General features: G+C 52.6%; 1 protein-coding gene and 1 long non-coding RNA gene across 4 annotated transcripts in view; both read left to right on the forward strand.

Annotated features, from left to right (window-relative positions):
- CHD6 (chromodomain helicase DNA binding protein 6) overlaps positions 1-9,976 on the forward strand; it is a 203,326-nt gene extending 193,350 nt beyond the window's left edge. For all 3 annotated transcript variants that reach the window (XM_027070111.2, XM_027070116.2, XM_053199947.1), the window contains one exon: positions 6,669-9,976. In XM_027070111.2, the coding sequence (XP_026925912.2) occupies positions 6,669-7,565 (897 nt within the window). In that variant the 3' untranslated portion in view covers positions 7,566-9,976. The remainder of the gene's footprint in view (positions 1-6,668) is intronic.
- A 7,058-nt stretch (positions 9,977-17,034) lies between these two features.
- LOC128311116 (uncharacterized) lies at positions 17,035-21,589 on the forward strand. Its single transcript, XR_008289101.1, has 3 exons — positions 17,035-19,866; positions 21,058-21,201; positions 21,413-21,589. It is a non-coding gene; the product is annotated as an uncharacterized LOC128311116 (long non-coding RNA).
- Positions 21,590-25,481: the final 3,892 nt, after the last annotated feature.

Genomic DNA, 25,481 nt, shown 5'->3' on the forward strand with positions numbered 1-25,481 from the left:
CCAGCTGGGAAGTAGGGAGCCAGGCAGCATCTCCCGAGAGGACAAGAGGCCAGCACGGGAGGAAATTGATAAGTAGAGATAAGTGGTACTGGGGCCTCTTGAGCAGCAGTAGGACTTCCCATCGTCCTTTGTTTTCACCCTTTACCTCCAAAACTTTTGGTTTAAATTTGTACTTTAACTATTTCCAAAACTTGATAATCCCCCCTTCCCCATTACAGTGTAGAGAGTTCAGGGAGACCTTAACCCCTGTCAGGAGTCTGTTTCTAGTGTTAACAAATGTCATTATTGGAAATTTCCATTTAAGACATTTCCTCCTAGTCCATCCTCACTGGTGATGAAAAACAGCTGACTCCAAGCCCTGTCCTATTCCTCATATAGAATCATGAGCCTGGAAGAGACTTCAAAGCCATCTGTGAAATACTTGTAGCCTAATGCATCTGAGTTAACTATAGCTCAGAGTAGAGTTGGAATAGCAAAGATAGAACCTCTAGGGGGCAGTAATAACACTTCAACCTGAAAATGTCAAGCTTAGGCAAATCATACATAAATGTACTTCTAACCTCCTAAAAGTGCATCCTCCCCAAATAGGGAGCCTCTCAAGAGCCTCCTGGGCATCCACCCCTCTCGGGTTGTCCCCCCAAAAGCATGGGCTTTCCTAAATGCCTTCTCCTCCAGGCTCTGCCAGCTGGGGTTTTCCTTGGGTACGAATTCCCTGCTTAGTGGGATTGCCTGGATGTGATTTTCTTCTTTCAGCTCCAGAAGACCACCCACCCTAGTCATTTCCTCCTCTTGCAGAAGGAAGTTGTTACTTAGTGTTTTAAAGGAGGCTGTGACCATGTCACCTGGTGGGTTGGTCTAGCAGCTCTTCACACATACCTGCTCCCCCCTCATCCCCATCCCCCACAGCAGCCGCTCCGGGAGTGGGGCTGGGGCCCCGTCCCAAGGTCGGCCGCTTGTCAGAAAGCTTATCACACTGGAAAAGCTGCCCTTTTGCCCCTCTCTTGCTTTACTGTCAGAGAGTGTCGCTCCCACCCCTTTTCTTAGACCTCCTTGTGCTGTGCAAGCTGACACAACTGTAGTTCTCAGCCCAGCCGTCTTTCTTCAGCCCTCATGCCGTCTCCCCACGTTCTCCTTGTGTCTCCACACAGGGCGTCACATGGAAGGCATCCAGGAGAGACTGTGGTCCTTGCTTTGTTGTAGCCTCTGAGCTCTTGGTTTAGAGACGTGTCAGAGAAACCACGTGCTTTCCTCCTTGGCCCTCTTATTTCTTTCTATGTCTAACAATTTCCCTCATGTTCTCTGGAAATTAATGCTCATCACTCTCCTACAGATGCTGACCCCTTGCCAGAAAACCCATTTCTAAGCCCTTCTTGCAAGCCAGCCTCTTACCAGAGATGCACTTTTCCTCCCTTGTTAAATAAACACAGTCCCTGCCTCGGAGGCCCTTTTCCTGCAGTAAGGCCAGGGGAGGAAGCACTTGTCTGCCCGGTCCTCAGGGCTGCCCAGCCTCGCCACTGGGGAAGAGCCAGCAAGGCCCAGACAGCAACACGCTGCTTGACCCCAAGAGGGCCAGTTTCCCCTCAACGCTGTCTCCCACTGCTCCTGCTGGGACAGGAGCCCTCCGGTGTCTTCCCATGGAGACCTCACTCCCCACCCATCCTACCCCTGCTTCTGGAAAACAGATTCAAATCAAGAAACCTCTTCCTTCCTTCAGCCCTTCTGCTGTGTGTGCTGTGGCTCAGCCGGGCGAGCTCCACTAGCCACAGTAAGCCTGTGGGATTCAGCTTTCAGGATGCCCAGTACATAGCGGGCGCTCGTGAGACGTGTGTGTGTGTGCATGCACATACATACGTAAGTTACATTTGTCTAGATGCGTGTATAGATTTTCTGTTTCTTGTTGAGCCATTTGACAGTAACTTGCAGACGTGAGCCCTCACCCCTACATGCTTCAGCCTGTGTCTCCTAAGAATATTTTCCTACCTACTAACGTTAGGTAGTGAATATTAATATCTAATGTGAATATTAATGTGAATATTAATATCTAATATCTAGTGTACATTCAGATTTCCTGAATTGCCCCAAAAACGTCTTCTAGGGCTAGTTTTTGTTTCATTCTGTTTTGTGTGTAGGAATTTTAACTTTGCTTCCACACACACCTCCTTTGGTTTGTTAGGTCTCTCTTCAGTCATGAATATTTGTGGGCTAACCCTCCTAACCTTCCTGGGAGGAGCAAGGAAGTTCTGGTCACCACCTTCTCCTCCTCCTCTACCAGGAGTTAAGTTTGAGAGCTAGAATCCACAGGCTTTGGAATACGTGCTTCTGTGTATTGGTGAAGATGTCCTTCTAGGCTTAGAAGAGCAGATTTACCTCCAGTGTTGCTTAACGTCTGACTCTCCTGCTCCCTGCTCTCCTTGCCCTCTCCCCAGGCTTCCCTGGAGGAGGAAGCAGATTTGCTCTCAGGGTATAATTACCAGGAGGGAAAGCTGCCAAAGCCCAACTTGGCCGCTGTGTGTGGTCGCCGAGCTGCTGGGAGGGGCACCTGACTAGGGTGGGCAGCAGCTGGGCGGCTGGAGGGACTGTCCCTCCCACAGGAAGTGGTGAGAGCTGACTTCCTCTGCGAGCACCCCTCTCGCATGGCAGTAGGTGAAGAGCCGTTGTCTTCACCCCTGGGACCTTTGTGCTGCTGCTCATCCAGTCTGAAGGGGAGAAGGCAGTATGCCTCCTTGGCAGGTTCCCAGTTCTGAAAGGGCTCAGCACTTTCTCTATGTCAGAGGCTCACAACAAGAGCAGGGGAGGAACATTTCTGGACATCCTGATGCCGGAGGGGCATGCCAAAGGTCCTGCGGGATATAGGGCTTGACGAGGTGTCTAGCCCTAGATGCCCCAGATGCCCAGATGTTAAAGAACATCTGGTTTATAGCAAATTGTTGGAAAAGAAGATGGAGGCATTGTTTATCAAGCTCTGGGTTTACTTCCTAACAGAAAGGCTTCTCAGATCAAACACACCCTCTACTGGAGAGTTAGGAGGGAACTTTGTGGGTATAAAGGAAAAAGACACACCCCAACACCTTTCTCTGGCTCGCGGCTGTGGCTGGGCTGCAGGGAAGAGGTCCTGGAAAAGCCCTGTGGTCCTGTTGCGGCTCCCCTGGCTGGGGCCCTCGGCTGACTGGTGTGCGTTACAAGTTCTGCTTTTAGCCTGGCCCCGGTCCCTCAAGTGCTACTCTCTCTGTTCAGAAATAGGAACCAGGCAGGGATTGCTCCTCAAGTGATCATCCCCAGAGCCAGGGTGAGTGGCTGCCCAGCACCCTGGACACACCGGCCCAGCGAAGAGCAGGCACTGGTCACGGGTGGGAGTAAGAGCCAGTGTGGCGAGGTGCATGCGACAGCCAGGCTGGGAAGGGTCTGCTGTGCCCCTGGGGCAGATCCCTGCTTCTCCCACTTTGTGAGAAAGAAGGGGGGCGCGGGGCACCTGGGTGGCGCAGTCGGTTAAGCGTCCGACTTCAGCCAGGTCACGATCTCGCGGTCCGTGAGTTCGAGCCCCGCGTCAGGCTCTGGGCTGACGGCTCGGAGCCCGGAGCCTGTTTCCGATTCTGTGTCTCCCTCTTTCTTTGCCCCTCCCCCGTTCATGCTCTGTCTCTCTCTGTCCCAAAAATAAAGATAAAAAACGTTGAAAAAAAAATTAAAAAGAAAAAAAGAAGGGGGGCGCTAAGCATGACAGTATCACCGTTCCCTCAGTTCTGCTAGTCTAAACCGAGGCTTCTGGAGAAGAGTTTTCTTGTAGTCAACCATCATAAAGCTTTTTGCCCGTGATTGGGTTTTTCTTGAATATTCTCTGGGAAATCGAGGGAGAGATGTAGGACTTCAAAAATAACCTTATTCCTGGGGACTTGGGAACATTCAAATACACATCTTTCACATGTACGGATCTGTAAATCCTTTGTGAAATGGCCGTGACCATTGTCCTGACCCCTCAGGGCTGGTGGGATGACTAATGCACATGGAACCCTTAATGTCTGCCTGACGCAGGGCAGGTGCACATTTAGCGCACTGTCAGTACTCCTGCTGCTCTTCCAGTCCCCACTGCCCCTCTGGGATGGCCACAGTCCTGTCCACACTGCCACTATTGAGGTCCCCATGCCTCCATTCCCAGCCGCTTCTCGGTTGGCAGCCCACCACACAGGTGTGTTCACCGAAGACCCGTGTTACCAACTAACCACATCTCTACAGCTGCCCCTTTAAGCAGAGATCTGTTGGAGTTTCTAAGGATTTGCTTCTTTAACAGTTAGGCAGAAGAGAGGCAGGGAACTGAATGGAGATGCCAGAACTCCTGGATTAAAGTTTGAAGTAGAGGTCCTTAGGAGGGTTGTGAAGAGACATCTTTCTTTTTTCTTCAAAAATTGTTCTAATGTTTGTTTATTTTTGAGACAGAGAGCATGCACCCATGTGCAAGCAGGAGAGGGGCAGAGAAGGGGGGGACAGAGGATCCAAAGCAGGCTCTGTGCTGATAGCAGTGAGCCTGATGTGGGGCTCGAACTTGCAAACTGTGAGATCATGACCTGAGCCGAAGCCGGACACTCAACCGACTGAGCCACCCAGGTGCCCCAAGGTTGTGAAGAGTCATCTTAACTATTCTCAGACCTGGCTGTCAGTCTCAGCCCTTAGGTGTCCGCGGACTCCTGACTTCCTTTCCTATTTTCTTTAGCAGTCCTGGCCCTAATGAAAGTATTTTTCAGGCCCTTCAGGTGTCTCTTGGTGCGATCTGTCCCTGCCTTCTCACTCCAAGTATGCTCCATTAAGGACTGCAGCTGGGGCCCTGCATCTGAGCCTCAGAGTAGACTGGTGGAGTATCAACTGTGTCTTATCAGGTCCCCACTCCCCACTGCAGACTTGCAGGAAGGGAAGGCGTGCATACAAACGGCTGAGCATCCTGAGAAGGCAGCAGAGTCAGCCGTAGAGAAGCGTGGGCTCCTCCAGCATCAGCACGGGGGGCCTCACTGTTGGGCCCTCCCACGTCATGCTGCTGTGCTGGGGCCTGTCCCGGCTTCCACATTCCAGCCCTGATGGTGACCTGCGTCCCCAGTGCAAACCCACTGTGACGGATCACTAATGGCCACTCAACATCTTTAGCCTCATCGTTGCTGTGATCAAAGAGAAGGTGGCAGAATCATACCAGCTTTGTAACAGGACCCACGAGGAGAAGCCCAGGCAGTTAAGGCTGCTTTCCTTCAATGGCTCAGAAAGGAGAGAGGACTTCCAGGGACCACAGGGAAGGGCTTTTTCTCCATGCTCTTCTCCACAAAGATTGAGACTGCTCAACGGCAGTTGTCCCAACGTGCCTTTGAGCCCGTGGACACGCACCGCCTCCATGAGCTCAATGACAGCAGGGAGGAGCGGGAAGCAGTAGAAAGAGGGAAAGGTGTGGTTTCCCGGGTGACGCAGGGGTTCCACGCAGAGGGTCCTGAGAGAAATCTCTCCCTTTCTCTTGCTATGGGGATTATTCGTGCTGCTTTGGGAACAGATTTAGAGTTAGGTACGCTGTAATTGCACCGGTTTGTTTAATTCTCTCTCTGCAACCAGACGGGAAGCTCTGGCAGAGTGGGCTCTCTGGCAGGCTCTGGTACATCCTCGTCGCCCCCCAGAGCCCCTGAACCACGGTCACGAAGATAGGAGCGCATGCGGCTGCAGCAAGCCCGCTGCCAGGCTGGTGCTTTGTCCGCCGTGTGGCCTACCACTCACTGATGCCGTTGGAGCAGCAGGTTCCCTGATTCCCCATAGTAAATCGTCCACACAGCGGTAGCAGAGCATGCGTGGTGCTGGGTGACCCACGTGCAGCAGAGCTGGATGGCGGGCCGCGTGGTACTTAGCCCCGGAGTTCTCCACCAGCTGGGAAAACCAGAGCACGGCCCTCCGATGAGAGGGAAACTAGACTGCCTCCCTTGAGGGAAACCAGAACATCAGTCACTATGATGCGTTTCCCCAGCCACATTAAGAATGCCCTCGTCTCCTCAGCAAACATGTAGACACCCTGTTTGGTGACAGAGTTGTCCTGCAGGAACTTGTGACCCACAGGGAGTGAGGTGTGTGCGGTCACTGGCACCCCTCCAGTAAGCACTTGTTCCTGTGGGTCGGGTAATGTGTTGCACACTTCGCCTCCGGTAAGGCCAGAGAGATGTCATGGTCCTTTCTCACTCACACTCTGCGAGTCTAACTGAGGTGGCCCGACTCCCACAGCTAGTTACAGAGCTGGGACCAAAATTCAGGTCCATCTCCTGCAAAACTCTGTCTCCCCTACTCTGCTTTGTTGCTTCCATTAAAAAGCTTCCTGTGTCACAAGGAAGATGAACGCTCGCTTTGGTCAAGGCCTTGCAGCTATAAGTCTCGCCTAAGACCTGGGTGTCCTTAGCTGGGCTCCAGTTCCCAGCTCTCTGACGAGCTCCTCCAGGGAGTGGATGCTGCTGTCGTGTGCTGGTGGTGGCTGGCTCTCGGCCTCCCACACCAACGACCTCAGGCGCACCTAGGCTAGAGAGCCGTCGAGGCAGGTAGGCAGGGGGCTCCCACTCAGGTCCTTGGTGGAACAGGGGCAGTCTGGCCCAGTGCAAAACCCTGGTCTTCATCCCCAGCCCATCCTGCCCTCCAGTAACCTTCGGCATCTCTTTGTCCTTTTGCAGGGATTTCTCCCAGAAAACAAGTTCAATCACACCCTGGCCGAGCCTGTTCTTCGAGATGCGGGCCCCCGCAGGAGGGGGAGGCGGCCTCGGAGCGAGCTCCTGAAGACCCCTGCCATTGTGGCGGACTCTCCCTCGGGGATGGGGCCACTGTTCATGAACGGACTGATCGCTGGGATGGACCTGGTAGGACTCCAGAACATGAGAAATCTGCCAGGCATCCCCCTCACGGGCCTGGTGGGGTTCCCGGCCGGCTTCGCCACAATGCCCACGGGCGAAGAGGTCAAAAGCACCTTGAGCATGCTGCCCATGATGCTGCCGGGAATGGCCGCAGTGCCCCAGATGTTCGGTGTCGGGGGACTCCTCAACGCACCCATGGCCACTGCCTGCACCAACACCGCTCCAGCGCCTCTGTCAAGCACAACAAAAAGTGGCACAGCAGCGACCGAAAAGACTGTAGAAGACAAGCCGAGTAGCCATGATGTAAAAACGGACACGTTAGCTGAAGACAAACCTGGTCCTGGTCCGTTTTCTGATCAGTCCGAACCTGCAATAACTACCAGTAGTCCTGTGGCTTTTAACCCCTTTCTCATCCCAGGAGTGTCTCCTGGACTCATTTACCCATCCATGTTTCTGTCCCCGGGCATGGGCATGGCTCTGCCGGCGATGCAGCAGGCCAGACACTCTGAAGCAGTAGGTCTGGAGAGCCAGAAGCGGAAGAAGAAGAAAACAAAAGGGGACAGCCTGAACCCCAACCCAGAGCCTGCTCCCGGGTCCGAAAAGGAGCCAGGCGGCGATCAGAACTGCCCCGAACCCAGGGCCCCCGTCCCTCCAGAGAGAGGACATGTGGCACAGGCCAGGGAAGGGGGCCTCAAAGACTCCAACAGTGACACCAATTAGAACTGTTTCATTTAAGAAATGATTGTGACTTGTAAGTTTCTTATCCCATAAAGGTTTGTTACTTCCCTCACTCCACCTTCATAAGAACCTGTGTTTCCATAAGTAATATTACCTACCTAATTTTCTGAGAACTGTGGTCACAGATGTTAATAGTTGCAGGGTCTTGCCACTTCATTAGCTGAGTGTCGTCGACCTAGTGTAGGAGGCACAGAATTCTCATTCTGTTACCCAGTTGTTCATTCCAGCAACCGTAGCTAATACAGTATGTGGTGACACACCCTCCCCCCCTTCTCTTCCAAGTTCCCACTCACCTGAGGAGGGACAGTGGCAAAAGAAAGCTGTCTAGGGATTTACCATCAAAGGGCCAAAGAACAGAGACAGAGAGGAGCTCTTTTTTCCGTGAGCTGTGTTGAATGGGAAGAATCTAATGGGGAAACCAAAAAGCACAGAAGAAGGAAGTGCTCGTGCGTATTTTTTAGTTAAGATATTTCCCTATTTTATCATGAGGACTAAATGAGTAGTGTAGACAGAAGTATATAACTAATGGTTGAAAATGCATATATTCATTTCTTTAGAAAGCAAAAACCTTACTGGTAGTAACAGGACATCCCCCTTAATGGTTTTTCAGACACCTGCGGCAAGAAGGAATACTGACGAGGCATTATTTTATACATATGTATGCCGTCTCCCCCACGTAAAGATCGTTCTCAGTATGGAAAAGCTTTACACACCAGGGTTGTTGCCGGCAGTGGGGGCGGGTGAGGGGCTCGTCCTCTGTGGGGCTGGACACTGCTCACCTCACTCTCAAGAATCTCTCCAGCCACCACCAGGCCCTCACAAGTTTTTACTTTGTGCTCCCCTTCACCAAGAGTCGGGCTCTTTCTGGAGCCTTCGAGGATATAGTCACTCAACACTTTTACACTTTGCTAGGTCCCTTCGTCAAATTATTTGAGGTTGTCCGAACTGGTGTGTGCCACCTTTATAAAACGACTGTGAAAGTTTGTTTCTTCTCTCCCATTTTTTTTTTCTCTATTCGGTTTCCATTACACAGTCGGACCCAGATTCCAGATCAGGTTAGTCGAGACTGTTGCAAATTAACATCGTTTTCCCTTCTCACTCGGGAAGCACCTGCCTGAGTGGCGCTTACCCTGCCTGCGTTCCCCTCCCACTTGTGTCCCGCACTCCAGAGGGCCGGTCATGCTCTGAGACTGGAAATAAGCTCGTGGTTCAGGACTCGGGGGGCACAGGGCCCGTGCGGGGGCCGTCGGAGACATTGGAAGTGCTATTGGTACCAGTTTCACTTGGTGTTGCCACAATTTACTGTATTTTTTACTTTTCCTGTTACAGTTTTGCTAATTTATCAGAAGGTCCAAAAGTTTGACATAACTATTTCAGTTTGCATTATTTATTTATGATGCTTTTGTCATTGTCTTTTATACATTTGGGATTATAAATTATGTAAATGTTAAAATGAGCATCTCAAAGAAGTCTGTTAAATTGTGACCGAAGAAAAAAATAAGATGTATCTTCGAACGGTGGAGTTATGAATCAGAGATAAAAATCAGAAATTCTGTAACCGATCGCATAAGAAGAAAGAATCCGTTGATTGAACAAATCCTATTTAATGACATCTTTGTAGCGTAGATGGTCGATAATGCTGACAACAGATTTCTTAGAAATGCTGCTCTCTATTTAACTAACATTTTGTTCAGTTTTGCCTCCAGTGGAAGCAGAAAGGGTTTTTTCAGCTGTTAAATCCTAAAAATCAATATAATTTATTTATGTAAAAAAAAATCACTCAATCGATATATTTTTGAACCTTTTAAGTACTAATTTTCTTTTTATCAAGTAGAAAAAAAATGTATTTGCCCTAAATCCTTAAAATACAAATGCTATAAAAATTCATGTATCTTGAAAGCCTTACTGCAAATGAGTATTATAGACATCCAGCAGAGCCTGGGTTTCCTTTGTTGTCCTCGTTGTTGTTTTGTATGGAAAAGCTGCTTTCCCTAGGTTCCACTTAGAACCTCCAGTAGGTCACAGGGTTCAATATGGATTTGATTTAAAAACCCACCAGCATGCTAAACCCCTTGTTATATCTTACCGAACCTGTATGTTTAACTCTCTGGGTGTTTAGGCTTATATTTGACTGCTATTGTGTCCCTGTTTGCAAAATGAAAATGACACTCTGTGGATTATTTGCTCTGTAAGGCATAAGTGCTTCTTATGATTATTTTGACGTTTCCAAGAGCAAAAGCCAAATTTAAACTCTCTTCAGCAAACTTGAGCCTTTTCATCTAAATTCCATGTCACTCACAGCCATAACTTTCCTTGGTCATTCTTCACCCCGTGTCTTACATAATAAATTGTCTGTGGTCTTGATCCTGGATTTAAAAAAAAAAAAAAAACAATTTTAAAAGTCAAATTCAGTGGCACTTGGATGTCTCTTGCTGCCTGGGCCTTGTATAAATACATCATCTGCACACAGCAGTCCACAGTCTTTCCGAGTGCCCACTTTGTTCTGGGCACGCTACTGGGGGCTTGTTAAATATCCATTCACGGGGGTTGATTTGCCTTACCTCTTGACCCACCGGCACACCTGGTTAAAACACGTGCCATAGAAGGGAGAGCAGTAGAGTCCCTGCTTCCCGGACCTGGGGCCCGAACGCTCCAGCCACTCCATGCTCCAGCCTACGCCTCAACTGCGCCACTTTCTAGAAGCCCCGCCTCAAATCACATACCTGGGACCTGGGGGGGGGGGGGGGGGGTGGAACCACCGTGGGATCGGAACAGGCCCCAAAACACAGGAGTGCCTCAGAATTCTTAAGGCTTGTTAAGAATTTGGTGGCCCTTAGCTTTCTTCTCAAGCCCCAGAAGGACTGTGTCCGAAGTTGTCGAGGAGACTGGCAGGAAAGTGCTGAAGCCCTGGCCACACAGCCAGACACCCACCAGTTTCGCCCTTGCTGGGTCACCACTAGGGGCCGACGGATGGCGGCTGAAGAGCCTGGAGAATGGGTGAGGCATTGTTCTCCAAGACCCCAGAGTCCTCTGCTGTGGTTTTCCAAGTCAGGGTGTATTCCAGTCTTTGCAGCCCTCCAGTCCAGACGGGGGGAGCCATTCTTCTGGGAAGAGGAATAATTTATGCAGAATAAGTAATAAATAGTCTTGGTTTCACTCTTAACCCCCGAGGCTGCCCCAGTAGAGTCTGCTTCTGTGAGGGCAGAGGAGTGCAATTAGTTTAGTACGTTGGGCTAGTGTTGCAGTGTTTTGTGTGTGTTTGCCATAAGTGACCTCATTTGTCTTCAGAGCGTCTTGGTTACTGGGTAGAGGGCGCTGGCATCCGGTGTGCCTAATGAAAGCCACTGGAAGACAGCAAAGCTGTGTCATCAATCACAGCAGAGCTGGGACTAACCTCTCCGTCCCTCCAGCCTGAGGTTGGAACAGGCCAGCCTTTGTGATGCCAGCCTGGGACCCCCTCCGCCTCAGAGACCAGATCTGACTGAGTGACTCTCGGGAAAAATTGGCACCGAGGAAAACGGAACAGTTGTGGCCACACCCTCTGGAAAACTTTATGCTTGATTCATTTATAGTGAATTCCTTAAAATGGTTTCTTGCAAGAATTACTGTTCATTTGCCTGGTCTGGAAACCACAGAAGGATGGTCACTTAGGTCAGTAGTGGGGTTCACCCAGCCCAGTGACCAGCACCTTGGGTTCCAGAACGTGGCTTCTCAAAACCCAGTCTCTGAGGTACAGAAGCATGAGGGCAGGTGCTCAGGACCTTGGTGCATGCTGCCTGGGTGGCCAGTTCTGGGGCCACCCTCATGATCCAGACTCGAGGGGGTATGAGGGGTGAGCCGAGTACAGCTCCTGCGAGGAAGGTGTTCGTGGGATCAGTTTGGATGTGCCTGAAGCTAACGCTGCCGAGACAGTCCTGTTGTCGGATTTCTGGCTCAGCCCTTGCCCGAGGCCCAAGGACAAAGGAATGAACTAGGATGGAGAGAGGGGGGCAGAGGGAAGAGAGATGGGGCTTCTGGGGTCAGGGGGAGGGGCACATCCCTACCTTCTCCAAGCCTCCGTTTCCTCATCTGTAGAACAGGGCTAATTGTACCTCGCAACCTAAAGGATTGATCAAAATGACCAGTGTCAGGTGCTGAAAAGTATGCTTGCATATGAGTCATGTATCTTTACCGCTTTTGAGTAGCCAGTGAGGGGAGGAGCACCAGTCTCCTGTCCCCTGGAAGGAGGGTAATCAGATCAGGGATAAGGAAGGTCTTGCTCAGTCCCAAGATCCTCCTGGATCTCTGGGGCCTCCTTCAGTATAGACTTGCCAGATGGAGGGGAGAAAATGACACCCAGTTAGTTTTAATTTCAGATAAACTAATTCTCTTGGTATAAGTATATTCCAAGCAGTATTTGGTACATAATTACACAAAAAACTTTTATATGGCATTCAACTTTAACTAGGCATCCTGTATCTTCTCTGATAACCTCACTCAATGTAACAGTGCACATTTATTTAGCAGGCACCTCCTCTAGTTAGAGCTTGTTCTAAGTGCTTTATGGCCATCCCCTCCATCCCCTCAGTCACTCAAAAGTCCCCATTTTACAGATGAGAGAACTGAGGCCCAGAGAGGTGAAATAACTTGTCCAGGCACCCAACCTGTAAACGACAAGAGCTGGGATTTGGGGACCCAGAAAGACAGATTGCAGAGCCATTAGCCAACCAGGGGATCAGCATGGGCATCTAGTCTGGGCATGAAGCAAACTGCCTTCTGGTGCAGCTTTGGGAAATAGGGTGATAGGAATGGTGAGCAGGGGAAGGGGCTGGGGGGCCAGCTGCCCTGAGAGGGGTAACTGGTGGGAGGGGGGGGGGCGGGGAGGTGTTTCCTTCCCATCCTGCTGTGCTAGGCTAGGGTTATTCTTGGAGTCTCATTCTTGGTGCTTAGACACACCAGGCCCAGGCCTAAGGGGCCATGCGAGAAGCAGCATCCAGTCTTAGAAAGAAGTGGCAGGGGTCTGTGTAACTTCTCAGCCAGAAGGGCCAGAGGGAAGTTGGCCGGGACCGAGAGGAGGGGGATCTCGCAAATGACAGGGAAACCAGCCTCCCAGACAGCAGACCATCTCTAAAGGCTGGAGCCTAATTTCTGCTACAAGGTTTGAGTAAGCAGGACCAGAAACCCAACTGGGAGAGCTTTGATCCAGCTTTCTGGTGTGCTCCCCCCTCGCCCCAGGGTGTTCAACGATCGCCCACCATTCGTGTGCTGGGTGCAGCACGAGCCGCCTGGGAAGGGGGAGGCAGCACCGCTCCTTCCATGCCCACCAGGCCCTGGCCGTGACCTTCCCCCCAGGGCGGCTCCAGCACGGCCCCCTGGGTGCCCATTTCCTCTGCTCTGCCCACTGTGCCAGGCCTTGACATGCAGGAGCTCATCCCCAAACGTGTCCTCCACATGAGGACAGGGCTCAGGGAGGCTGCCACCTGCCTTCAGCTGGAATTTAGAGGTGGGTCTGATGGCAGCGTGGAGTCCACAGAGCACAGCCCCCGTCCGTTTTTGTATAGCCCACGAGCCAAGAGTGGACATTACGTTTTAAATAATGGAAAAACCAAAAGAAGAAGAATATTTCCTGACATGTGAAAATCATACCCAATCCAAATTTCAGAGACCATAAATTAAGTTTTATTGGAGCGTAGCCACACCTGCTCCTGAACGTACCATCTGTGGCTGCTTGTGCACCACACGAGCAGAGTGGTCTGCAACACCGAAAATATTTATTATCTGGCCCTTCACAGAAATAGTTCGCAGACCCCTGGCCTAGAGCATCGGTTTTATTCATAGATTCAGTGCAGAAAGTAAGTCATTTAAAGTCTTCTTATATTTATTTGACCGTGTTTTTTGCATGCACATTATAAGAGTGACACCTGTGAAGATAAAGCAGGCTTCAAAGTAGCCCTGGACCGAGGGCCTGCCTCCTGAGGGGCCACCTCCAAACCCCCAGGGCGCACTGTCACTTTGGAGGAAAAGTTGGGACTGCCCTGCCCCCACCCTCAGGAGAGCCGGAGGACGGATTAGACGCTGTGGGAGAAGAGGCAGTGTTTAGAGAGAGGACCCAGAAAAGGCAGGAGGGCACAGCCCGAGTGAGACACAGGACGTGGGTTTAAGGGCCAGGAGGCAACACCGTCTGTGCCTGGGGAAGGGGTCGGCAACCCGGGTCCCGTCCGTGGCTGGTGGCGGTGCGCTGTCTACCTGCAGAGTGGCTGGAAGGGAGGCCTCCCAGGAAGACAGGCCTGGCGGGGTGAGCCTGCACTGGCCTCACTCCCACCCGGAGCCAGGCAACGGGAAGGCCAGACGTGGGAGCGCAGAGCGCAGGGCAGCAGTAGCAGCCCTGGCAGCCGGGGGGGTCCCCTGGCCCAGGCCGACTGCAGCCACATCCTGGAAGCAGAGTTCAGAGGAACCCAGGAAAGAGCGGGGAGACCCGGTCTATGCAGCTATGAGTTTCCATCCCTCCCTCTCCCACACCTGCAGCTCAGGGCAGCAGGCCCCTCCCTCCTCGGGCCCCAACCGCGGCCAGCTCCACCCTCATTTGATTGACAGCTGGTGGGCCCTCGGCCACTGCCTGGGGACTTCCAGCCTCTCCTGCTGTGCACCAAGTGAGGCTGGGCTTGGGGGGAGGCAGATCAGACACCATTCTGCTGTTGGGGACCTCCTTTTGGGAAGACAGGACGGACTGAAGGAACAGCTACATCTGCTAGACATCTCCTGCCGGCCAGTGGTGGGATTATGCACGCACGGGAGCCAAAAGGATCTGTAATGGGATGGCCGTCGCTGCATCCCAGCAGTCGTGGGTGGCGGCAGAGGTGTGGGAGACAAGAGGGAGGAAGTGCTGACATTTTCAGGAAAGGGAGGTGGGCGATCCAGGAACTACAGCCTAGTCAATGTGACACCTATCCTAGTGGGCAAAATTATAGAAAGGATTTTTTTTAAGATCTTTTTTTAAGATTTGCTTATTTTTGAGAGAGAGAGGTAGAGAGCAAGTAGGGGAGGGGCAGAGAGAGACAGGGAGACAGAATCCCAAGCAGGCCCCGCACTGTCAGCCAGAGCCTAATGCAGAGCTCAAACTCACAAACCATGAGATCATGACCTGAGCCGAAACCAAGAGTCAGACGCTTACCTGACTGAGCCACCCAGGTGCCCCTGTAGAAAGGATTTTTAAAGATGTGCCAAGGGTGCATCAAGAACAGGTCAAGCCACAGTCACCTCCATCCCCTTTGGGTGACCAGAGCAGCTCAGTGTGGTTTCCATTGTGACAGGCAAAATGCAGAGCTGTGGGCTTTGCCCCTGCCTGGACAGCCGTGCCCGAACACAACTAAGCAATGGTCTGTGTCCATCTGGGGAGGCATCAGTGGCCCGTGGGCTCGCTTCTCAAAGTCTGGCATTGTTTGTAGACTCCCACACCTACTGGGCAAGGCAGACGACACACGTGAGGGACAGGGGCCAAATATAAGGCAATAGGAAATGGAGGGGATCATGCCCCGACTAAAAGGGACAGCTTCAACCGGCGACAACCAGTGATGCCATGCGGGAAGGCGGGCTCTGTGTTCCCCAATACCCTGAGTGTTTTTTTCAATAGAAGATGGACTTTTCAACGTATGCGGTAAGTTCAGTTTTCAAAAAAACGAAATCCACTGAGCAAGTATCTGTCTGCAGATTGGATCCAGGACGCACAGAGCACATAGTTTGCTTCTTGAGTGGTTGCAGAGCCGTGGGCATTGGCAGGTTCCTGACACAACCAGCAGGTGACCTGGGAGAATACAGAATCGGGATGTGTTTTAAGGGAGGGGACTGTCCTGTCTCCCACTGGGGAGTCCCGCCGGCTCTCAGGACACAAGGAAAAGCTCGGGAGTGCCGGTCAGTGCAATCCTGGCAGCTAGCATCTCCCTCCCAGAGGGGCTCTCCACCTGGGGCGGGGGGGGGGGGGGGGGGGTCCAGGGAGACGCTGCGGCCCCACGTGGGGGAGGTGCTGGGCACTTGCCGGGAGCAGACAAGAGGCCGGGTTGAAGCAGCTTGGCAAAACCTCCTTAGGCAAATTATTAGGCCCCTTGACTCTGGTCTTGTGGGGTGTATGTGCCTGTTGTATCACCCACTCAAGATGACACTTGGGCCCCACATTTCTCTATCCCCAGCACATTGGGAGTCCCCAAGAATCCTCAGGGACTTCCCAAGAGTGGGGGATACCACCAAGGGCCACCTTGCAGGTGTGAGTCGGGGGAGGCTAACAGGAAGGCAGGGGCTGGGGGGGCCCAGGTTGAGCAGGGCAGGCAGTGACTCAGGGCTGCTGAGGTGTTAAGCCTCTTTCCTGGCTCTGACCAAGAGGAGGCCAGACTAGGAAAACTCTAGACACCGCTCCCACCCACCCCCCTCACTCCCATCCCCACTCCAGCTCTGATCCGGGCTTTTCCATTCACAGATCCCAAACTTTCCAGGCCAGCAAAGAGCCAGAGGGGCTGCCAAGGCCCGGGTGAATGCCTTTGGGGAGTGGCGAGGGGACACGTGCAGTCCTGTCAGGTAGGTCACAGGGGCCTGAGGAAGGCCCTGACCCCAGCCCCTGGGGCCCCTGGGCTCCCCAGGTTGGAGGACCCTCCTACTCTGACTCAGTCCCTTATCAAATGTCCCCATCAGGAAGCAGAGTATATGCATTTAAGGAACAAGGCCTTGACTCCAGGAGTCCTAGTGTTGGTGTGCATCTGAGAGAGACAGAGACAGAGGGGTGGAGGACAGTGACGGTGGCCCTGGAGCAGGCAGTCTTGCCGACTGAGCCCCTGCAGCCACTTCCTTCCCTTCCCCAGACAAGTAGGAGATAGTTAGCCTCCCCTGCAGGAAGGGCATGGAGAGGCAGGCCGAGCGCTCTCAGTGCACAACCCAGCACCCCAAAACAAGCCCAAGGGACAGGGGCCATGTTCCACTGCCTGGACCCCACCGACCCAGCCACCCCAGCAGGACTAAAAAGGAGCAGGTCTGAAAAGACATAAAACATCCACCCAAAGTGGTACTTCCTCTGCAGAGTCAACAGTGGGTGCACAATGTTCTCAAAACCCTGACCTTGTTTTTATTAGTTACCCCTGTATCCTTGGTGCCACCCTCCCTTTGGCAATAAGCCAGTCAGCCCGTCTGTGCTCAGTTCTCAGGGACGAGACTCTGCCTGGCTTCTGAGTTCCCAAAGCAGACCCTGGCCTGGAAGAGTGACAGGTAAGAGAAGGTGGACTGCTGGGGGCTGGGGAGCGTGGGGACAGGACAAAAGGACCAGCCTCCTCAAGTGCGCCCTGTCCAACTCCAGGACCCAGGAGCCTCCTGGAGCCGAATCTACACTGCACGCTTCTGGGAGCTCTTCTGGGTGGCCCGGGCCTGCCCTTCCCCCTGTGACTGTGGTCCCTCTTTCAGCACCAGCTCACATGTCCCCTCCCCCCATCCCCCCCAACCCCCCCGGACAGACAGGGAGAGCGGCTGCTACCTGTGTCCTGAACTTCACTCGGGATCAGATCTTACCCCATTGAGCAACCCTCCTTCCAACACCCTAGGGCCTCCAGGACCCCCGTGCCATTAGAGGGTGGTGCCCCCCATATCAGTTCTCATTGTAGGGAGAGCAGGGCAGAAGCCCCCACCCCTGTGCTTTGGTGGGGCTGGGAGAAACCAGCCCGAGCCAGGTGGCTGCCAGGTAAAACCCACCCTAAGACACCAGCACTGTGCAAAGACTGACTTTGTGATTGGGTCCAGAGGCTCTGTGGGCCAGGAGCAAGGGGTGGGCAGGCCTCAGACCTCCCTCTGAGGCCGAGACTGGCAGCAGCACCCACCTCCCTGAAGGCAGGCAGACCCAGGGATGCCCACAGAAGGGTCCCTAGGGACATGGCCAGCAGGATGCCTGGGAGGGGCTCAGCTCCCTAAATGGCCTGGGGCACCTCTGTGGGCCTCGCCTTCCCTGTGCCCAGTCCCTCCCTGCTCTGCCAGCCTGGGCATGGGAGCCTGAGTTGCTGTGTCCCTCCCTTGAGAGTGGAGTGTCCTCAGACCAAGCTCACCCTCAGGACCTAGGGCCCCCTCTCTAGCTGAGGCTCAGCTGACTGATGCTCCCATTTCATCTTGGGGGTAGGAGCGGGGGTCCTGAGCCCCCTCGTGAGTCCCCACCTTCCTGTTAGACGATTCCCCGTGAGCCTTTTTATAAAGAATCGGCTGGGAGCCAGGGAACTTTTGGAAAGTGTATGGGCCAAGCCAAGCTGCACAAACCTGTCTTCCTCCCAGAGCTGAAAGGGGCCAGGTTGTTCCCAGACGAATGCAGAGGCGGGGCGGGGGCGAGGGGAGGGGAGAAGGAAGGGGGCTACCTCAGGAGGCCTCGCACACTGTGGAGCCACAGCCAGGGAAGGGGGAGGATGAGGAGGCACAGCCAGAGGCAGCGGCGGGAGGAGGTCCGGTCCCAGGTGTCTCATGTAGACTCACATGCGAGACATACACACCCCCCAAAGCGCTTGGGTGCAGACTGGGTCACACAGGGATGCAAGCACGTAGGGAGGCACGCTGGCGTGCACAGACGTTTGCACAGGTACATACACTGAGGCGGTCACACACACAGCTGCAGAGACGTGCTCAAACATGCTCCCATATAAGGCCCCACCCCACACGTGTGCCATGGAATACACAGCGAAAGACGTGTGCAAAGGATGCGTATGGAGAAATACCAAGCCAGACCCAGGAGGCGGGGAGAGGGCTTGACCACGCTGACAACCCAGCTCCCTTGGGCCCAGCACACCCGTACACCCATGTACACACACACACACACACACACACACACACACACACACACACACCCTGGCCGGGAACCACTTACTTCATAGGAACTTTTGGATCCAGGGCAACACGCAATCAAGACCTTGTGCTGGGAAAGAAAGCGCCTTTGTCTGCTGGGACCGGGGCTTTGGGAGCAGCTGCAGCCTTCCCCAGGACTGGGGCCAGGCCAGTTCCTCGCTTCTGGGTAGGAAGGTCAGGCGGGGCCGGGGCTGAGGGCGAGGGCGCGGGGGCCCGGCAGGCCCTGCCATAAGCCCCAGATGCTGTCCTCTGCCGGCTGCACGGAGCCCAGGAAGGCAGTGGTTCCCCGCCCTCGCCTGGGACTGGCCCCAGGGTGACCCATGGTTCTAACCCTGGCCCTGGTGCTACACTGACCCAGACTGAGGCCCAGCTCCGGCCCCGGGGTTCCACGGCTGCCTTGTGCCAGTGGCCTCGCTTTTTTTAGCAGAGTGAAAGAAAGGTCAGGCTCTGGAATTAGAAAGATGTGACATTGAATCCTGGCTCTGTCGCTAGCTGGGTGGCTTTGAGAACAGACCTTCCTGAGCCCTGTGTTCATTGGAGCCCCTGTGACAGTGCTCCAAGCCCAGACGGAGGCACACCTCCTCCTGGAGTCCACAGCCACCTCTGCTCTGCAGGAGCTGTCTCTGGGCCTGGTGGAGCCGGGGGAGCGCCCGCTGCTCTGGTCACAGGGAGGAGGGTGGAGCCCACACCCAATCCATCTGACGCTTCTGTGACTCCCCTCCTCCCTTTGGTCCCTTTCCTCCCTCATGGTCCTGGCCCTGCTGCCCGGTGCCCCACTCTCTCCCTCCACCTCAGAGCCACGTCTTCTGCTGGCGAACCCCCAGTGAGGACAGTCCCGTTTTCTAACTCAAGAGGATTCAGTCTAGGGACACCCTCCAGAGGTGGGTCCCAACAGTCCCAGGACCCTTCTGCTGGGGGCTCTTCCCTGCATCTGCAACCTGCAAACACCTTCACGGTGTCACCACAAAGCCGGGAATGTCATTCTCGTAGCTCTTCCTCTTCCCTGGGGTATCTCAAGGCCAGGGCATGCCTGGCACCGAGCCTGGTATGAGGCCGTTACTGTCAGACTCAGCAGTGGCTTTCAGAAGTTCAGGTGCATTCAGCTACCACTGCCCCTTGGTGGGTTTCTAGCTTTTGCTCTTACTGTAACTTGGTGCCTCTCTTCTCACATATCTCTCATAATTGCATGTCAGTCAAATACCTTGTATCCTTACTGTTAATAGAATTGTACTTTTTTATAGAAAATAACGAAGTTCAACCAGCCAAGTGTGGGGAGTGGCAGTTCAAGTGCTCTGCCCTGTCACTCGCGGTACAATTCATTTGTGCATTGTTGATGGGTTGAATGCCGGCTCCCTGCCAGACCTGGAGCGGCCCAGAGGGAGCCCACCGAGAGCCCACTGAGAGCCCTGTCTAGAAAGACCCAGAAGAAGAGCCCAGCGGGGGACGAGGACAGGTAGGCAGAAAGTGTGGTTGGGCAGACAGAGGACTGGGCAGGCCCTGCGGGAGCCTGAGGGGGGTTCCTTGGGGCACAGGTGGCTCCAAGATGGTTTTGCAGAACAAGGGACATTTGAGCTGAGCTTTCAAAGAGCAGTTGGATTTTTTTTTTTTTTCTGGTTAAAGATGAGAGAGGGTGAACCAGGCAGGAGACGAGCATTTACACAAGTCATGGGAATGGGAAGCGCCTGATGTGTGTGAAGGAATGGGAAGTGTTAGATGCGCCGGGGCGGGGCGTGTGTCAGGCTGGGCTGGAGAAGCTGGCACCAGATGGGCCTGTGGATGCCAGGGAGACTGGGGAACCCCTGCCACATGGAGGGCACCCAGCCCTGGCCCTGGAGCTGCCCCATGGAGCTATTCGCTCCCATTCTGAACCCTCTGGCTCAGCCCCACCCGCCCCACCTGCAGCTTGTGCTAGGAAACTCAGCTTGCACTGTGGTCAAATTCCCTTCTCTTCTTGGCTTGGAAGAAAAAAAATTATGGGCAGGAATTTTTGTAGGAGGTCTTTGTATATTGAAATTCTTGATTCTTTGTTACATAGGTATCTTGTCTGTCATTTCCCTCCCTCCCTCCTTCTCTCTCTCTCTCTCTCTCTCTCTCTCTCTCTCTCTCTGTGCAGTTTGACCTTAATTTTATTTTGCTTTGATGGAAAGGAGCCTTATATATTTTTGTTGTCCAATCCACCAATCTGTTCATTTGACATTTTCTTAGAAAAACGTTGCTTATTGTAAAATTGTACAGGTATTAGGATTTTTTTAAAGTTTATTATTTCAGAGAGAGAAAGAAAGAGGGAGCACAAACAGGGGAGGGGCAGAGAGAGAGGGAGACACAGAATCCCAAACAGGCTCCAGGCTCTGAGCTGTCAGCACAGAGCCTGATGTGGGGCTTGAACCCACAAACCATGAGATCATGACCTGAGCCAAAGTCAGACACTTAACCAATGAGCCACCAGGTGCCTCTAGGCATTAGGATTCTTTATGGTTTAACTTCTAGTGCGTAAATCTGTAAGCCATCTAGGTTTACTCTGGTGTATGGCAGGAATCTAACTTTACTTTTTCCAAATTGTTAGCCAGTCCAGTCCCATTCAGTGAGTAATCCACCATTCCTGCACTGGTTTGTTTATTTTGTTCAAAATTCCTCATCTTTTCAGTTTTTAAAGTCGTACTTGCAACCTAAACAAAAAAGAGAGACAGAAAAGGAGAAGTAGGAGGGGGAAGAGGAAGAGGACAAGAAGATGAGGCGAGGAGGATGAGAAGAAGTAATCCGATGGTCCTAGAAAGATCTGACTCAGAAGGTAAAGCCCTCTCCTGAACCCACCTCCCCAAGATAATGACCACCAGCAGCTTATTATATATCCTTTTATTGTTAGTGTGGTAACATTTATTAGGTTTCGCTTAAATACAGAGATGTACAAAGAAAAATACCGAAAGGAATCAAGAGCTCCAGAAAACACGTAACTGACATAAAAATATGTTGACCTTAAACAAAAGGTAATACATGTCTAGTGTTGGAGAAGTCACAGTCCTAAAAGAGACAATGTGAAAACCAAGCCCTCCTCTCTCACTCTCCACACTGCCCCAGGCAAGTCCTTTTCCCTGAAGGGAACCAGCCAACACTTCCCATTGGCTTTGGTTTGAAATGCGTTGGTTTTTTTTTTTAATGTTTATCTATTTACTTTGAGAGAGAGGGTGCAAAAGAGTTGGCAGAGAAGAGAGAGAGAGAGAGAGAGAGAGAGAGAGAGAGAGAGAGAGATTCCCAAGCACGGGGCTCGAACCCACAAACCGCGAGGTCACAACCTGGGCAAAAATCAAGAGAAGGCTGCTTAACCGACTGAGCCACCCAGGCGCCCCCTGAAATGCATTTTCTTCCCACATCCCACACCGTCCTCTGTGGACGGGTCTGTCTCCAGACTTCCAGTTTGGTGGGCCGTTTCTCTCTCTGCTATGCAAGTGCTGGCACCACGGGTCCCGGGGCGCAAACTGTGTGAAGCACTGGAGTTTTACCACGTGCTTGAACAGCTGGCAGGGTCGGTGCCCCCCTTACTGGTCTTCACTGGCAGAGGTACCGCGACCGTCTCCGTTTGGCCTGCTGTAACCAAGGACCACAGACCGGGTGGTGTATAAACACCAGCACTGTGTTTCTCACGGTCTGAGATCAGGATGCCAGCACGACTGGGTTCTAGGCAAAGCCGTCTTCCAGGTGGTGGACCGCCGGCTTCCCGCTGTGTCCTCACATGGCAGAAGTGGGGTGAGTGAGCTCTCTGGGTCCCTTCCACGAGGGCTCTAATCCCGTGCCAGCGGGCTCTGCCCCCAGATCCAGTCACCTCCCCAAGGCTTCCCCTCCTGATACCATCACATTGGGGGTTAGGATGCCAACATATGAATTCGGGGGACACAGACATTCAGTCCACAGCAATTATTATTCTATACTCATTTTCCATTTCTGTTCTATATTATCCCCCCCCCCGTTTGATTGGAATTTTATTGGAATCGCATTATTTGCATGGATTAATTTGGGGGTGATTGTCTTTCACGGCAGTGAGTTTTTCTGTTGTGGATAAAGGCATGTGTGCTTCTTATGACTACATCAAGGTTCTGTGATCTTTCTTGTCAGGGGTCTGGGTCACCCCTTCTTGGGGCACTCAAACCTCAATCCCTCAAGTGTTATAGCTGCAGCCACCCAAGAGCAGAAGGTTTGGGGGACAGGGTTGCTGTCTTCTGGCACTCAAGGGCCATCATGTACAGGAGGGAGTGACGGGCTCAGCAAGGCTCCAGAGGGCCAAACTTACACCTCTGGGCGTCACCCCGCGGCAAACAAAAGAATAACTGTAAGGCCATGAAACAAGCCCTGGGGCGGGGGGTGGGGAGGGGGGCGCGGTGGTGACTGCTCCACGAATGGCACTTCTCCAGCCTTCCAGGGAAAATGTCACCGGTGCCGTCCAGGGGCTTCCCGGCTTGGTGGGAAAGCCGGGGCAGGGGGACACGGGATGCTGGATTACAAGGGCCTGGTCCTTCCACTCTGAGGAAAGGCCCAAGGCTTCCCAGTATCTCCTCTGTGCCCCTCACCAAACCTTGTCCTCCCCCGTGACCCTGAGGGTGCGGTGGTGCTGACCCACTTTACGTCTGAGGACAGAGAGGCTCCGCAAAGCCAAGGGACCCAACCAGGATCACCCAGCAGCTCTGGTGCACCCCGGATCCCAAGGCACACACCCCTCAGGCTGTCTTTCCGTGATTGTCCCCCGGGAGGCCCTGTTCAGGGACAGGGCTGGACCACCCTGCCCAGTCCCCCGTCGGGGGCAGACACTGGGCAGGTGAGTGGCCCAGTAGGCGGGAAGGCACCCCCAGCTCTTCTCTCGTGCCTGGTTCTGCACGTACGTCTGCCTCTCCCCCCCTCCCCGGGCAGCTCTCAGCTTGGCCCATGGTGTCCTCAGGGGGCCAATGGGCTTCTTGATTCCAGGCTGCACATCTGGAAGTTGACGCTATTAAAACAAACCCCATTATATAACAAATGGACATCTGGAACATGTTAGCACTGAGTTTTTAGAAAAAGAAATTGTTTTGGATGTGCTCTCTCCCAAGAATGTGGCAAAGCGCCCTCACCCAGGCTGTCCAGGAACCCAGAGACCAGGCCGCCTCTCCTGGGCCCATTTCTCGAGGTAACTCAGGCCAGGCCAGAGGTGGGCCAGGGCAGAGGCAGGGACAGACTCCCTTCCACCAGACAGGCGACTTCACTATCTCCTGACGGCCACGTGCTTAGAAGGCCACTTTCCAATTTCATTCAGATATTTATTCAGTACTTGTGAGCCTACTGTGTGCTACCAACTCGTTATCATTCACTTCCCCCCCCCCCCCAACATCCACCACAGCTTAATTACTCCATCGTGGCTTAAGAAAACAGATCATGGTCTGCCCTGGATTCTAAACAACAAAGCTTAAACAACGCTGCGCCTCAGTTTCCCCTGACACCTTAGCCAGTCCCTGGAATTTCCTAGCATCCTCAAGCTTCTCTCTGAATTGTCTTCCTCCCCTTCCCTCCAGACACCGGCATATAGGGGCTAAAAACACCAGTGACCTACCAGTGACGCGGCATGGGGTTGTGGTGGTTCTCTCTATGGGTGGACTTGATCTAGCACTGAAGAGGCTTTAAGAGAAATGTCTGACTAACATTTTGCAATGTAAATGTTATTTTTAAAAATATTTCTGCCCAACGTCCTATGATGAAAAACTTCAGGCATACAGAAATGTTGAGAGAATTGTACCGTGAATACCCATATAAACCCACCGCCTAGATACTACAGTTGTTAACATGCCGCTGTATCTATCCATCTCTTCACCCATCAATCAGTTCAAAAGCAATTTACAGACATCACTATATTTCACCCCTAAACACTGTGCATGCAAATCGCTCACTAGAGTCTGGTACTTGTTCCTGACTTTCTTCCAGGTGAAATTGACATACAATGAAATGTGGAAGTCTTAAGTGGACAGTAAGACCCCCAGACCACAGGATGTGACTGTATTTGGAGACAGGTCTTCTGAAGAGGTAATTAAGTTAAAATGCGGTCACATGGGTGGGCCCTAATCCAGTATGACTGGTGTCCTTCTAAGAAGAGATTAGGAGAGGCTCATGGGTGGCTCAGTCCATTGAACATCCGACTCTTGATTTCGGCTCAGGTCATGATCTCACAGTTCGTGAGTTCGAGCCCTGAGTCCAGCTCTGCACTGAGAGTGTGGAGCCTGCTTGGGATTCTCTCTCTCTCCCTTTCTCTCTGCCCCTACCCTACTTGTGCTCTCTCTCTCTCTCTCTCTCATGCGTGCTGTCAATAAGTAAACAAATAAACAAGCAAATAAATAAATAAACATTTTTAAATATTTTTTAGAAAGAAGAGATTAGGACACAGATATGCACACACATGGGAGGAAAGACCATGTGAAGACACAGGGAGAAGACAGCCATCTCCAAGGGAAGGAGAGAGACCTCAGAAGAAACCAGCCCTCCCCAAAACTTGATCTCTGACTTCTGGCCTCCAGCACTGTAAGAAAGTAAGCTTCTGTTGTTTCAGCCACTTTGTCTGTGGCAGCTGCAGCAAAAGAATACCAGGTTTACCTTTTCTAGAATTGCATGTAAATAAAAATCGTACACTATGTCCTCTTTTGTGTCTGGCTTAATTTGCCCAGCATAAGGCGTTTGGGACCATCCATGCTGCTACACGAATCCATACTTTTCATTGTGGAGTAGTATTCCATTGTATAAATATCCCACAGTTTGTTTAGCAAAGGAAATGTATTTATTTGTTTGTTTGTTTGTTTACATTTATTGAGAGAGAGAGCAGGGGGTGGGGCAGAAAGAGAGGAGAGAGAGGATCTCAAGCCGGCTCCACACTCTCAGCACAGAGCCCGATGAGGGGCTCTATCCCACGAGCCATGAGATCATGACCTGAGCCAAAATCAGAGTCGGATGCTTTAACGGGCTGAGCCACCCAGGCGTCCTGGGAAATTTACTTTTTAATGAGGAATTGTTTCATAATATTTCCCTCTCATGTTTGTCTTTTGTGTCATCCCACCAACAGAGAGG

The sequence above is a fragment of the Acinonyx jubatus genome, chromosome A3 (genome assembly GCF_027475565.1).
Source record: "Acinonyx jubatus isolate Ajub_Pintada_27869175 chromosome A3, VMU_Ajub_asm_v1.0, whole genome shotgun sequence".
Taxonomy (NCBI): Eukaryota; Metazoa; Chordata; class Mammalia; order Carnivora; family Felidae; genus Acinonyx; species Acinonyx jubatus.